The sequence below is a fragment of the Candoia aspera genome, chromosome 1, assembly GCF_035149785.1.
Source record: "Candoia aspera isolate rCanAsp1 chromosome 1, rCanAsp1.hap2, whole genome shotgun sequence".
Lineage (NCBI taxonomy): Eukaryota > Metazoa > Chordata > Lepidosauria > Squamata > Boidae > Candoia > Candoia aspera.
In genome coordinates, this window is record NC_086153.1 from 87369143 (window position 1) to 87382799 (window position 13657).

The 13657-nt window shown below is 37.5% G+C and overlaps 1 protein-coding gene across 1 annotated transcript in view; it reads right to left on the reverse strand.

Moving 5' to 3' along the window:
• ADGB (androglobin) overlaps positions 1-13657 on the reverse strand; it is a 137425-nt gene that overhangs the window by 102609 nt on the left and 21159 nt on the right. Inside the window, exons 5-10 of the mRNA XM_063308924.1 lie at positions 13267-13476; positions 11285-11424; positions 10129-10215; positions 5746-5945; positions 3088-3216; positions 726-820 (exon numbers count right to left, since the gene is read on the reverse strand). Of these exons, the coding sequence (XP_063164994.1) occupies positions 726-820; positions 3088-3216; positions 5746-5945; positions 10129-10215; positions 11285-11424; positions 13267-13476 (861 nt within the window). The remainder of the gene's footprint in view (positions 1-725; positions 821-3087; positions 3217-5745; positions 5946-10128; positions 10216-11284; positions 11425-13266; positions 13477-13657) is intronic.

A 13657-nucleotide genomic window follows, 5' to 3' on the forward strand; every position in this document is an offset into this window, starting at 1 on the left:
AGGTTTTGTTAGATAACAAGATATAGAACCTATGCGTTGCTCTTTGCAAGGAGTAAAAATTTGTGCTAAGATTTAAATCTGAAGCAAGGCTACATCTTACTAATATTACTATGCCCATGATTAGAAACAGCTTCTCTGTGAAAGTTTCCATAAGCCCCAGAGAACAGCAAAGGTCTTACTTGTCTAGCACTGATATTTTTCAAGGAAGTAAAACAGGCTTAAGAAGTATGGAAAACACCAGAAATAATGCCCAGATCAATGCCAAGATTTGGAGTAAAATAGTTTATTTTGGTGAGAATTCCTCTCAAAGCTGGTCAGCAAATGTTACTGTCCAACCTGGTAATTACAATTTCATTTACTTTTGGATAATCCTTAATTATATTCTAAACTGGCATGTCCCCACATAGAATGTCTCTAACACTGATAGATGAGCTTTTTGAAAAATAAAATACTACAGTATAAATAATGAGCTTTCAGGTACCCATACATCTCTGTACAACACTTGGAAAATAAATATATATTTATTCAAAATGGTTTGAGTTAGTTTGCTTAAGGTTGGTTGTTTTTTTGTTTTTTTTGAGAATTCGAGTAAGATATAAGCAGAAATGTTGCCTGTAAAGAAGTATTTTTCAAGAAAATTATATTTCTTCTGGAATGAAATGATATATTTATTGTATTTATTGCTCTTAATTCATACTTAAAAGGCAAAATACATAAATCCTTACCATTTTCTCTAATACAAAGATCTTTTTTTCAGGTACATAAAGAGGCACATAGCAAGCATACACTACCATCTGTGGCTGCAGTGGTGTTGCAGAACCTACAAAGAACCCATTGAATCTATTAAATAGTATAAAAGAAAAGAAATAAAGCTGTAGATAATAACATAATAAGAACTGATAATATTCCATGTTAAATATTATGTTGTTATAAATGCAGGAACAGGATTTAAGAAAATTATTTTCAGTATGTTTCAATTAAGTAACATATTCTGAAAAATATCAGTGAAACTAGTTCACAGTAAGTAGTTTTAAAGTATAAATAATAATCTGTTAAGGCTTTACAATTAAATTGTTCCTATTTTATTCAAAAAGACATGTAGTTAGAAGTAGAAGTATTTGATGTAATCAACTAATGTAACTAACTAAAATCAATTTGTTGTTTATTCGTTCAGTCACTTCCGACTCTTCGTGACTTCATGGACCAGCCCACGCCAGAGCTGCCTGTCGGTCAACACCCCCAGCTCCCCAGGGATGAGTCCGTCACCTCTAGAATATCATCCATCCATCCTGCCCTTGGTTGGCCCCTCTTCTTTTTGCCTTCCGCTCTCCCTAGCATCATCATCTTCTCCAGGGTGTCCTGTCTTCTCATTGTGTGGCCAAAGTATTTCAGTTTTGCCTTTAATATCATTCCCTCAAGTGAGCAGTCTGGCTTGATTTCCTGGAGGATGGACTGGTTTGATCTTCTTGCAGTCCAAGGCACTCTCAGAATTTTCCTCCAACACCACAGTTCAAAAGCATCGATCTTCCTTCTCTCAGCCTTCCTTATGGTCCAGCTCTCGCAGCCATATGTTATTACTAGGAATACCATTGCTTTAACTACGCAGACCTTTGTTGTCAGTGTGATGTCTCTGCTCTTAACTATTTTATCAAGATTTATCATTGCTCTTCTCCCAAGGATTAAACGTCTTCTGATTTCCTGACTGCAGTCAGCGTCTGCAGTAATCTTTCCACCTAGAAATACAAAGTCTTTCACTTCTTCTACATTTTCTCCCTCTATTTGCCAGTTATCAATACACATACATTTTTGGGGGTTTTAAAAATAGCAAAATATGTATATTTCATGAAATATACTAAGAATTTTTGTTGTGCGCAATTTTAGTTTACTTTTTGTCAAGTTTCTGCCAAATTATCTTCTCTGAATAATTGAAAATTATTGGCTATTGAAAACACCTAGCTCCATTGATTTTCTTCACAATTTTCAAAAACTAATCTTCCAAGCAGGTCAAAGGCTGAAAAGCAGAGAAAAGCGTCCCAAAGAAAGTAACAAATAACCAACAACTTTAATCACAGCAAGCAGAGCAAGACCACGCTGAGGAGACAACTTAGGTAAGTAGGAGCAAGACTGAATGGCAAATAATCTCCTGACTTGAGAGGAGATGGCTTACAGAATCCAAACAGGAATTTCCTCATAGACGTTCTTCAAAAGAATAGCACGTGAATCAGTAATTAACTTCATCAATAGTTTTAAAACTGCAGTGGATCTGCTGCATTTCTGAAGTAGAGGTATTCTTCTGAATACCAAGTAAAAGAAAATTTGGGTCAATATCAGATTCCATAATGTTGAAACACACTGTGAAGTACCTTTGGTTGGGTTTTCGCTGATATCATTTTTTTCACTCACTGAAGTGAGGAAAAAATATTTCACTTCTTTATCAACCTTGAGCCATTTATCACAGTTTAGGCAGGAGCAAACTACTGTGCCTTTTTTGTAGCCTCCAGCCTCTGCAAAGCATGTGGAAACAATTTTGCCCTTTAAAATCTTCCCAAACTCCCCAAAATGCAAAAAAAAAAAAAAGCCTTGCTTTAGGGTGAGGACAGTAAACATTTGGGCTAGCATTCTGGCTGGTTCTGCAGTGATGTAGAGAAAGCGGTGCATCCCACAGAATATTGCTAATGATATCACTGTCATGACTGATAACACAGAGTGAGAGCCTTCATACTATATTATTGCGGCAGGGTATAAATGTGATATAAACAAGCAAATAAATATTATTGGTAGGGTGCCATCACTGATACACTGCTATGGCTCTAAGGAAGATGCCAGTAACCAAGAAGTCATGAATATGAGCAAAACTATGAAAAGTGTTTAACAGCCAGATTACCTTTTACTGACCTGCCCCTGACACATGAGCTGTCATCAGAGTAGGAAAAGTTTTATCTTACACTTGTAGAGGATTGGAATAGAGCTCTTTCAGCTGTGAATACTGTACGTCTGCTAATTTATGGGCTCATACACTTAACAATCTCACTAAAGCCTTGGTGGCTGATGCACACACAGTACGTCTAGGAACTTTTATAATTTTACCATCAAGAAATATCTGAAGAGAACTTTGAAAGTCAGCAGACATTCGTGCAGAATGAGGAACTGGCTTAAATTTATCCTTTTCACCATCTTTGCTTTTCTTCTTTCCAACTTCTTTTTGATCTGACTTTTCTAAAAAAAAATCAGTACACAAATGAATACAATACTTTGTCACAGATTATTCAGCAGATCTTGTCTCAAGCAATGGACAGTACTGAAGGCAATGGACTCAGCTATCCAAAACTCTGTTCCTATTTCTGATAAGCAGAAGTTCAAGGGCACATAAAATAAGGTTGTTTTCAAGCAATCAGAATGTTAATAAATCTTTGCTGATTGATTTGTCTATACCCTATCCAAATATATTACAGAGAAAGAGACAGAGAGATAGAGTGAGAAAGAAAAATGAAGGAAAAGGATACAGTTCAAGCATCCAAGTCCCAGCCCTTTAATAATTTTAAAAGTGATAACTAAAAATATTTTTGAGTGAGAAACAAATTGGAAGTAACTGATGATGTAGCTGCAGAGTCCCTTATTTTTTAAAAAAATTGCCTCAATCAAAATTTTTGCTGTCCTATTTTCTAAACAATTATCAAAGAAAACTCTATATTGTAGCAGTAATTCACTCTAGCTTTGATTCAGTCATGTCTGGGGATGGTAAAATTAATTTTCTCTAGGAAAGAGCACAGCTGGCAGTTTACATGACCTTTGTGCACATATATGCAGATCTTTAGTGCAGACAGAAACAAGAACAAGTGACTTTTTTCTCTAAAGCTAAATGTATGCATCGTACTTCAACAAAATATTAAATAGCTGCTCTTAAATGGGAAAGAAACGGTGCAATACAAAAGGATAAGAAGGCACCAGCTAGGATGGCAAACAGCAAAAATGAGATTTCATTGGGCATCAAAATATTTTATACAATGTTGTTGTGGGCGATATGCTTTAAAGGCTGGTGTCTGCACAGCTGCTGGAATTCTTGGAGGACACTAATTATCTTGATCTTTTTCAATCTGATTCAGTTTTGATTTAGGGACAGAATCAGCCATGATGATCCTGATAAATGACTTGGAAAGATGAGTGTAATTCTTTTGCTCCTGTTTTATCCCTTGGCAGCATGACCATGGTATTCTTCTGGACTGTCTTTGTGAGTCTGGGATCATGGGCATTTTGTTATATGGGTCCTGCTTCTATACGTAGGAACAGTCACAGATAATAGTACTGGGGGACTGTGCTTCTACAGACAACAGCTATGCTATGGCATGTCATATGGCCTATTTTGTCTATACTGCTGCAACATTTATCTGCTGGGATAAATGTTGGAGCAGGTTGTCACCAATATGCAGATGATACTCAGCTCTACTATGTAACAGGGTGTGAATGTTCCGAACCCAGTGTTTGGATGTAATAATGGGGTCCATGAGAGACAATAAAGTGAGACTGAATCAAAACAAGACATGCAGCTGGGTGGTTCTTGCATTCAGGAATTGGGGAGTTTGGGTCTGCACACCCTCAAATCCCTGAAATTTAGGAGGTGCCTACTACAACATCTGTTAGGCAACTGTTGAAAACTTAGGGTTTCACCCAGGCCTTTCTAGTATGAATATTAAAAACACTTTTTCTCTGTCTCCACCTTTTTAAAGAATATATTGCTTTATTTAATACTGTCTTACATTGTTTAAATGTACTGTTTATTATTTATTTTAGTGCTGCTTTTTCTGTAAACTACTTGGAGATGCTTCTGCATAGGAAGTGTTTTATAAATGTATTTAATAATAAGATTATACAATATTTGAAACAGTGTTTTATTTTACACACATACACACACAGTGAAAGACTAAGGAGATGTAGGTTCTAGTCCTCCCTTAGGCATAGAAACCAGATGGGTGACTTTAGGCCAGTTTCTTCCTCTCAGCCCTACACTGGGAAATTGAAAAACGTTTCTTACCAATCCACACTGAAGCAGCATGGTAGATTACAGTATATAACTTTCAGTGAAGAAATCTTCATCCTGCAGTTTATTGATTTGGGTTGATTAGTAATAATATTACATATATAATAAAATATATATGTAAAATAACCAATGCTTCATATTATCTCCTCATCTAAATGATGCTGCTTGTTAGAGCAAAATAATTTCTTTGGTTGTAGTCTGTTATACAGGAATAAAAGTCAATTTATTTGTTCCAGGATCTGCCAAAGTTTTAATTATATGCCATAGAAAATCCCCAATCCATTTTGGGCCTACTGTCCCTTTATTACATAAAACTAAAATATCCAAATATCCAAATCATAGATAATAATATTTATGTTCTAAAAGTCACTTATACTCATTTGTATATTCTAGAATTCCTTAAATTCAATTTATCAGGAGGAGTCTGGTAGCACTCTTTTAGTCAAACATATTTTACTAAAAAACAGACTTTCGTGAATTACAGCTTACTTGATCAGATGCATGGAGTGGCTAAACTGATGTAAGATTTAAATTGGGATGAGACGAGGGTCCCAATTTCGTAGTCTGGTAGTCTGAAAAGGAGCTACCAGATTCCTCCTGATTTTTGGCTATTGTAGACTAACACAAATCTCCTACAATGTCCAAATTTCATTTAGATTAAAAATCCATCCTTTAAGGTAGCATATAATTTATAGTTTGTATAATCATACCTTTCCCAGCTTTCTCAAATTTTTCTGGCTTTTCTTGTTGCTTAATAACAGGCATAGTATCATTTTTTATCTCAGATCCTTTTAAATCTTTTTTTGTATCTTGAAGTGATAATTTGGGATCAGGAAGTGACTCTTCTGGTAACTTAAATTCTGGCACAATGTCTCTTATGAATTCCCAAATCTTATCCAAATATCCAGATCTTTAAAAATAATAAATACAATTATATTTTAAAAATAATGCCTGTTGTTAATTTACTGCAAATATATGGTACACCTGGCAGTTTGATTTTTTGATCTTGGGGAATCTGTTAAACCTGTTTTTAAATACTGAGAAAAGAAAAGCATTATAGTTTGCTAAAAGTTAAGAAAATGGTTAAATGTGTAACTATCAAATGAGTGGAACTGATTAAAATTCAGACATATGTAAAATGAGCAATACATAGGATAAAATATAGTTTTCATATACATATAAATACAGTTATAGACAAAACATACATTAGCCGGCCACATGACCATGGACGGGTCCTTACGGACAACGCCGGCTCCAAGGCTTAGAAACGGAGATGAGCACCGCCCCCTAGAGTCGGACACGACTGGACTTTATGTCAAGGGAAACCTTTACCTTTACCTTTTAACAAATAAAATGTGTACAGAAATAATTTTTAAAATATACTTTTGGCTGAAATAATATATAAAAAGCAATCGTGATAATTTTACATTACACTCCAGAGAAGATAAACACAAAAACAGTCAGGATCCAGTCAGTCATACTCAGAATAATTTGATAGCAATAATTCTTCTCTAATTTTAAATAACTCAAGATGCAACACATAAAGAAACCTTCAGCAACTTAGATTACAATCTTCAAAAATATGAGAAACTTAAATTAAAAATATGGTCTTTCATCTAAGTTGTCTTTGTTCTAAAGGATTCATTCATTCATTCATTCATTTTATATGGTCACCCATCTTCCAACTGACCCCAGTTGGCTAACAAGTGTTAAAAACATCACAATATGAAAATAAGATAGAATAAAATAATAAAACACACTGTACCAATCAAAGAGAGTATTTGTAGCTCAGGGCTGAACTGTGGGGTCCTTGTTGCTCTCTGAGCCTTGTTGTTTTCTTGCAGACGTTTCATTGCCAGACTAGACAACATCTTCAGTACAAAGAGGGAGTGGGCCTTGCTCTCAGTTTATATACCGTGGCTTGCCCTGCTTGTGTTGGTAGGGGTGTTGTTCTCTCCTTGGGAGTTTGATTGGGTGTTGTTTGCTGCTTGGTTGATTGCCTGAGTTCATAGTTCCTTGATTAGGGTGTATTGTGCTGTTTGATGGTTCATCTGGTGTTAATCCTAGTGTTGGTTTTTGCATATCTGGATGTTGATTGCTGGGAAGGGAGTGTACTGGTCTTTCGGCTTTTCTATTGTCTCTTTTGAATGGTATGCAAAATGTTTACCTCTATGTGTCTGTTGATGGCTGCTTTGTCTCAGTGCCAGTCTTCCAGGAATTCTCTGGTGTTTTTGGATTTGGCTTGGTTTAGGATGCTCACAGTTTCCCAGTTGAAACTATGGTTGAGTCTGTTCATGTGTTGCGAGATTGAGTTCTCATTGTGTCTTCTGACTGCTAGTTGGTGTTCATGGATGCGCTCTGCTAGTCTTCTGCCTGTCTGTCCTCCATAGTGGCTGTTCCAGTCCTTACACTGTATGTTGTAGATAACACCTGTTTTTTCTTCTTGGGCTATTGGGTCTTTTGGGTTGCTTAATACGTTTTGAAGAGTTTTAGTTGGTTTATGTGCTATGGTGATGCCATGTGGTTGTAACAGTCTGTTGGTGGTTTCTGAGATGTTTCTGATGTATGACAATGTTATCCTTTTCATAGTTTCCATTGTACAGCAACCCAGAACACCAGAAAAAAGAAAAAGATCATCTGTACAGCATCCTCCAACAAAATGGATACCCGCTCAACTTTATCAAAAAGTGCCTCACCACCCAACCCACTACAACCCAACCAATGGAAACTATGAAAATACACTGCCATACATCACTGCCTGTGTGACCTCTCGTCCCACCGAACTGACACTCCCCATGGTTTATGGAGGAGCTAAGGGTTCTGAAGAGGATTAAGAGATGTCCAAAGCACCGCTGGAGGAAGACATAGTCTGAACCAGACCAAACACAAGCTAGAGCCACTGTTAAGACCTACCTTGTGGCGGTAAGAGCAGTGAAATGTTAGTATTTCTCTGCTTTTATTGCATCCGCAGAATGCTGCCTGGCAGCCCTGTTCAAGATCACCTGATCCTTTACAGGGCACTGCAAAGCAGTTTTCTGGGCATCTGCAGGTAAAATCGCTCAGATCCATTCCAAGTGGACTCCAAGCATGAGACACGGTCTGTGAAGATGCCTGGGGAACGTACTTGCCCAGTTATCTCAGAACAGTTTGATCCTGTTGGGCCCAAGGAAGTGGACAGGATTCTCCAGACTGTAAATGCCACCACCTGCCAACTAGATCCATGTCCCTCCTGGATGGTGAAGGCAGCTCAGGAGATGACATGTGGTTGGGTCCAGAGAATAGTAAATACATCCTTGAGAGAGTATTTCCAGCTGCATTTAAGGAAGCACTGATGCACCCCCTCCTCAAGAAACCATCTCTGGACCCTACTGTACTGGACAATTTTCATCCAGTCTCCCACCTACCCTTTCTGAGGAAAGTGGTTGAGAAAGTGGTGGTGTTGCAGCTCCAGAGGATTCTGGATGAAACGGATTATCTAGACCCCTTCCAGTCAGGTTTCAGGCCTGGATATGGGATGGAAACAGCATTGGTCACACTTATGGATGATCTCTGGCAGGAGTGGGATGGGGGCAGTGCATCCATCCTGGCTCTCCTTGACCTCAGCAGCTTTCGATACCATCGGCCATGGTATCCTTTTGGGACAACTGAGGGAGTTGGGCGTGGAAGGCGTAGTTCTGCGCTGGTTCACCTCTGTCCTCCAGGGCGTCACAATCAGTGTTGATAGGGAGTGAGAGATCTGGCCCTCGACCCCTCCTTTGTGGGGTGCTGCAGGGTTTGGTACTCTCTCCGCTCCTTTTTAACATCTACATGAAACCGCTGGGTGAGATCATCCGTCCCCACAGGATGAGGTATCATTAATATGCTGATGATACTCAATTATACTTCTCCATCCTGGGTGAAGTAAGTGATACCGTGACCACCCTCTCTAAGTGCCTGCAGGCTGTGGGGGCCTGGGGAACAGCAGGCTTCAGCTGAACCCTGGTAAGATGGAGTGGCTGTGGATTAATGGCTCCTTGGTATCCAGGAAATTACCATCTTTAGTTCTGGATGGGGTTGCAGTGCCCCATATAGACCTGGTGTGTAATCTGGGGGTCCTCCTGGACTCACAACTCCTGCTCGAAGAGTAGGTGGCAGTCGTGGCCAGGAGGGCCTTTGCTCAACTTCATATTGTGCGCCAGTTACGTCCTTTCCTGGATCAAGAGGCCCTTCAAACGGTCATTCATGCCCTGGTCATCTCCCATATAGACTATTGAATGCACTCTACATGGGGCTACCCTTAAAGAGTATTCGGAGGCTACAACTGGTCCAGAATGTGGTCACGCAGGCAATTCTAGGTGCCCCAAGATCAGCACACATAACACCTTTGCTGTGCAAGCTGCATTGGGTTCCAGTCTGCTTCCAGGTCCAAATCAAGGTGTTGGTTATCACCTTTAAAGTCCTACATGGCATGGGGCCAGGTTACCTGAGGGACCGTCTCATCACCATTACACTGACCTGTCCCACCTGGTCATGCAAAGAGGGCACGTTACAGACCCCGTCTGTAAGAGAATTCCATCTGGTGGGGCCCAGTAAGTGGGCCTTCTCTGCAGTAGCTCCCGCCCTCTGGAACCTTCTTCCCCCAGAGGTGAGGTAAGCCCCCTCTCTCCAGGACTTTTGTAAAAAACTGAAGACCTGGTTCTGTCAGCACGCCTGGGGCGGGGAGGGGAACAGTAATTCTTGGAGATGGCTAGTGCCTTATATATTCACAGACTGAAGTAGAACCTTAGTGCCATCTGGATTTTATTGCATTTTATATTTTTACCTTCCATTAATATTAATATTTAATGTATGATTTATAGTTTCTTCTGAATTTTAAATTTTATTTTTATTGTAAACAGCCCAGAGCCCCTCCTTGAGGGGGAGATGGACGGTAATAGAAATCTTATAAAATAGATAGATAGATAGATAGATAGATAGATAGATAGATAGATAGATAGATAGATAGATCATGGTATTTTTACCCAAAGGCCAGATGATCCAAGTATAAAATAAGTACAGAATACAGCACATGCAAAGAATAATTAAAAAGGTTATGTTACAAAAGTAGAACTTACTGGAGAGGAATAATTTCTGGTATCCATCCAGTAAGTGCATGCAGAATTGTAAATTCTCCTAGTTCTCTTTTTCCAGTCTCATTTATACTATGAAAAATAAAAATATGACTATAAATATATAAATATTCTCTTCTGATTATCTGTATCTCTTCATGTTCTGTGGCAACCTCAGTTTTCCATATCTCATATACAGTCTTCACTGCCAGAGTGTTTTATTTCCATACAACCAGCAGAAATGTATTTGCTGTGTACTGTAGTTATAAACAGTAAAGATCCATAATCTTTCTTATCTTCTAACATATCACACAGATATATTGTTGAACAACTCAAATTCTCATAGGTCTAAAGAAATCAGAATAGAAAAAACGGACCAAGAACTTTACTCCTAAAATTATAACATGTTATAACTTTGCACATAGATGTAGTTGTGAAAAGCTCCTAGGAGATGGCCTAATCTATCACTTATAGTAAAACAGCAGATTCATATTCTTTTTGGCATATGAGGTGTGCTTCAAAGATACATATAAATAAATATGCTAGTATGTAAAATAGATTTTTTTCAAAGTAGGCATACATGTCAATTCCTGACAATATGGAACCATAACATTGCAGCTGTAACAGCTATTTTTCATTGGTCCCTTTTACATTTTTAGGGTTCCATAGTTGTTATAAAGCTCTACAATAGCTAGCACAATTTGACTTAAAGATATAACTATAACACATACTAGCATTGTTTTAGTTCTCTTTTATTTGATAAACAATGCCTCTAGAAGCCATTCCTCCCAAACAGAAGGAGGTTTGAAATTTAAACTGCAACTGGAGCTACACAAACAGAATGAGGTTTTCTACTTCTTTCTTCCTATATCATCCTATGCATTGCAAAAATTTACTGCTAATATTTGAGGGGTCCTCCAAATATGTATGAATAAGAGATTAGAAAATCAGAAGAGACCCCCTAAAACTTCGATGTTTTTGTTCAGTAGTACTAATATATACTGCCTTCTCTTGCAGCTGGGAAGCTTCCATTGTTTAACAAAAGGTTCAAAAAGATAATTGGGTGATTAATTCAGAACAAACAAGCATCCTCTCTGTATTAGGTTCTGGCTTTGCTTCTTTTTTATCTCAAAACAGACAGAAGGAAGCTTGCAAAACATACTCATTGTTTGCTAGTTTAATTATGGCTTTGGATAATATCAGTGGCCAAAGTTCAATGTCACATGTTGTAGCTGGAAGCAGCATGTAATTGTCTTCACTGAAAGGTATACTGTCATCCACAATAATCTTTCTCCAACTTCCCTACAAAAAAAGAAATTAAATATTATGGGGTAGTAATGAGAAATAGTGTCACTATAAAAATTTGTGTGACCTTCCCAAAGTTTGACATTCATAATTTTACTAAATAGAAAGAACAGTATGAAAGTTCAGTGAAATCTGTCTACAAAACAGATGTACAATACAGCTAGTAATTTAAAAATCATCTGCAGGAGAATACTGATGAGCTATTTCTCAACTGTCAACATTCATGTGGCTTTTGCCAAGGCAAAATATGTTTTTAGAATTAAAATGACTAGCCAGCACATTCTCTTGCTATAAAGCATAACAAGCCAATAGCTTATCATCATTTTTTACTAAACTGAAATGCACAGGGGCAGTGTGGATTAATCAGTATGGATTAATTTGACTGAACACAGTCAAGGAGACAAAGGGAAGGTAATGATGGGTAACCAAAGCACAGGATGATTGGTTGGGTACTTGTATGTATGCTAGAAGGAAGTATCTGGAAAATTACCAAGAGTGCCCAATGCAACTAATGAACATTATTCAACTGACCCAATGCTGGCTTTTTTTACCACCTTACTGATATTGTGACAATTTCCACTTAGCCTCTCCCTTTATTTTTTGCCAGTAAGAGACTATTTTTTACAGCAAAATTATTTCCACAAACATGTTTCAGTGGCAAGAGATAATACTTGAATCTGTATTTACTATATTCATGCACTGCCACATGTTAAACAAGCTTTTCTTAACCAGGGCTCCAGAGAATCCCAGGGATCTGCAAGAGATCATGACTAAAGGAAAAATAAGCATCGTTTTCTGAACTTCGCTAGCGCTCATAGTGGTGGGAATTTTTATGCACTGTGACTCAATTGCTGCTTTGCTGTTGTGTACATCGTAAAATGAGGATTGTGTAGGTTAGAATTGAATTATATTGTGAAGTGTTCATATTTTTTTGTGAAAAATAGCTATAGATACAATAATTTTTATGAAGGGGTTCCCTGAGACCTGAAAATTATTTCAAGGGTTCCTCCAGGTTGAGAAATGCTGTGTTAAACAGAGGCTTGGCATTTCCCTAAGCCAAATGTAGACGCAAAAAAAAAACAGCATAAGAAAAATAACTGTTCATTTTAAAACAGTTAAGGGGGACTAAAATAAGGAGGCTGTACTTCGAAGGCTACTTTAAGAGACTCTATGATTTTATACTGAATGTATCTGTGATGGTTGTTTTTTTTTCCTAGTGATTGTGCTATAAGCATCTTTCTGATTACAGGGGTATGGGATAATAGACTACTGGACTACTCATGATTTCCTGAAACGGATACTGTAAATGTGTATGGCTCTGATGCATTATAGCAAACACTTTTAGCAGAGCTATGCAAAACATTCAGAAGGGACAAATGCTTCATGAAAGCCTTTTCAAACACACAAAGCAGCTGTGCCACGCATCTGAGGTGTGGTCACCTCAGTGCTCTGAGCACAACCTTACACAGCTCTAATCTTAAATACATGCATTTAAAAGTGCATGTATTTAACGTTTACTGTAAAGTGATCGAAGTCAAGCAATCATACCTAAAATATATGAAGTATATCTAGACTTCTTTGCATTTTGAAATTCAGTTCTTGGGATTATACAAACATGTAATGATATAAAGGCTTTGTGCATTAAGTTCAGCTCTTATGCAATAAGAGATACCCAGTAAGATGTACAATAACAGTTAAACAGTAATATAATTTCTTAATAGCAGTCACTATTACCAAATGTTCCTTTTCTATTAGTAGTTAAAAAAAAAGTTCAATAAAATTCATTTAACAAACTGTAGAAAAAGCTGATATATAATACACAGATAGATGACTACTTACCATCCAGAAGAGTTTTACCACATATTTTCCATAGCTATTATACAACGGCATGTGTCCCTTGATTGCTTTGCATAATGAATAGATATGTTCCCATGGCTTCCACAAAACTGGAGCTACTTCATTAGCATTAGTTTTAGCTTCAACATTTAAAGCAGTTGTATTGTATAATTTCCAAACTGCGTATATTTCACTTATTATCCATCTCATCAACTGAAGCCAGATGTGGAGAGGGCATATAGGAAATAAGAAAAGTTAGCTGAGCTCTGGTAAGAATGAAGAACATTTAAATTCTTCTTATGAATAAATGAAAGTGGACTATATGTACTGTTCTGATGGAATGAATGAATGAATGAATGAATATATATATATATATATATATTCATTCATTCAT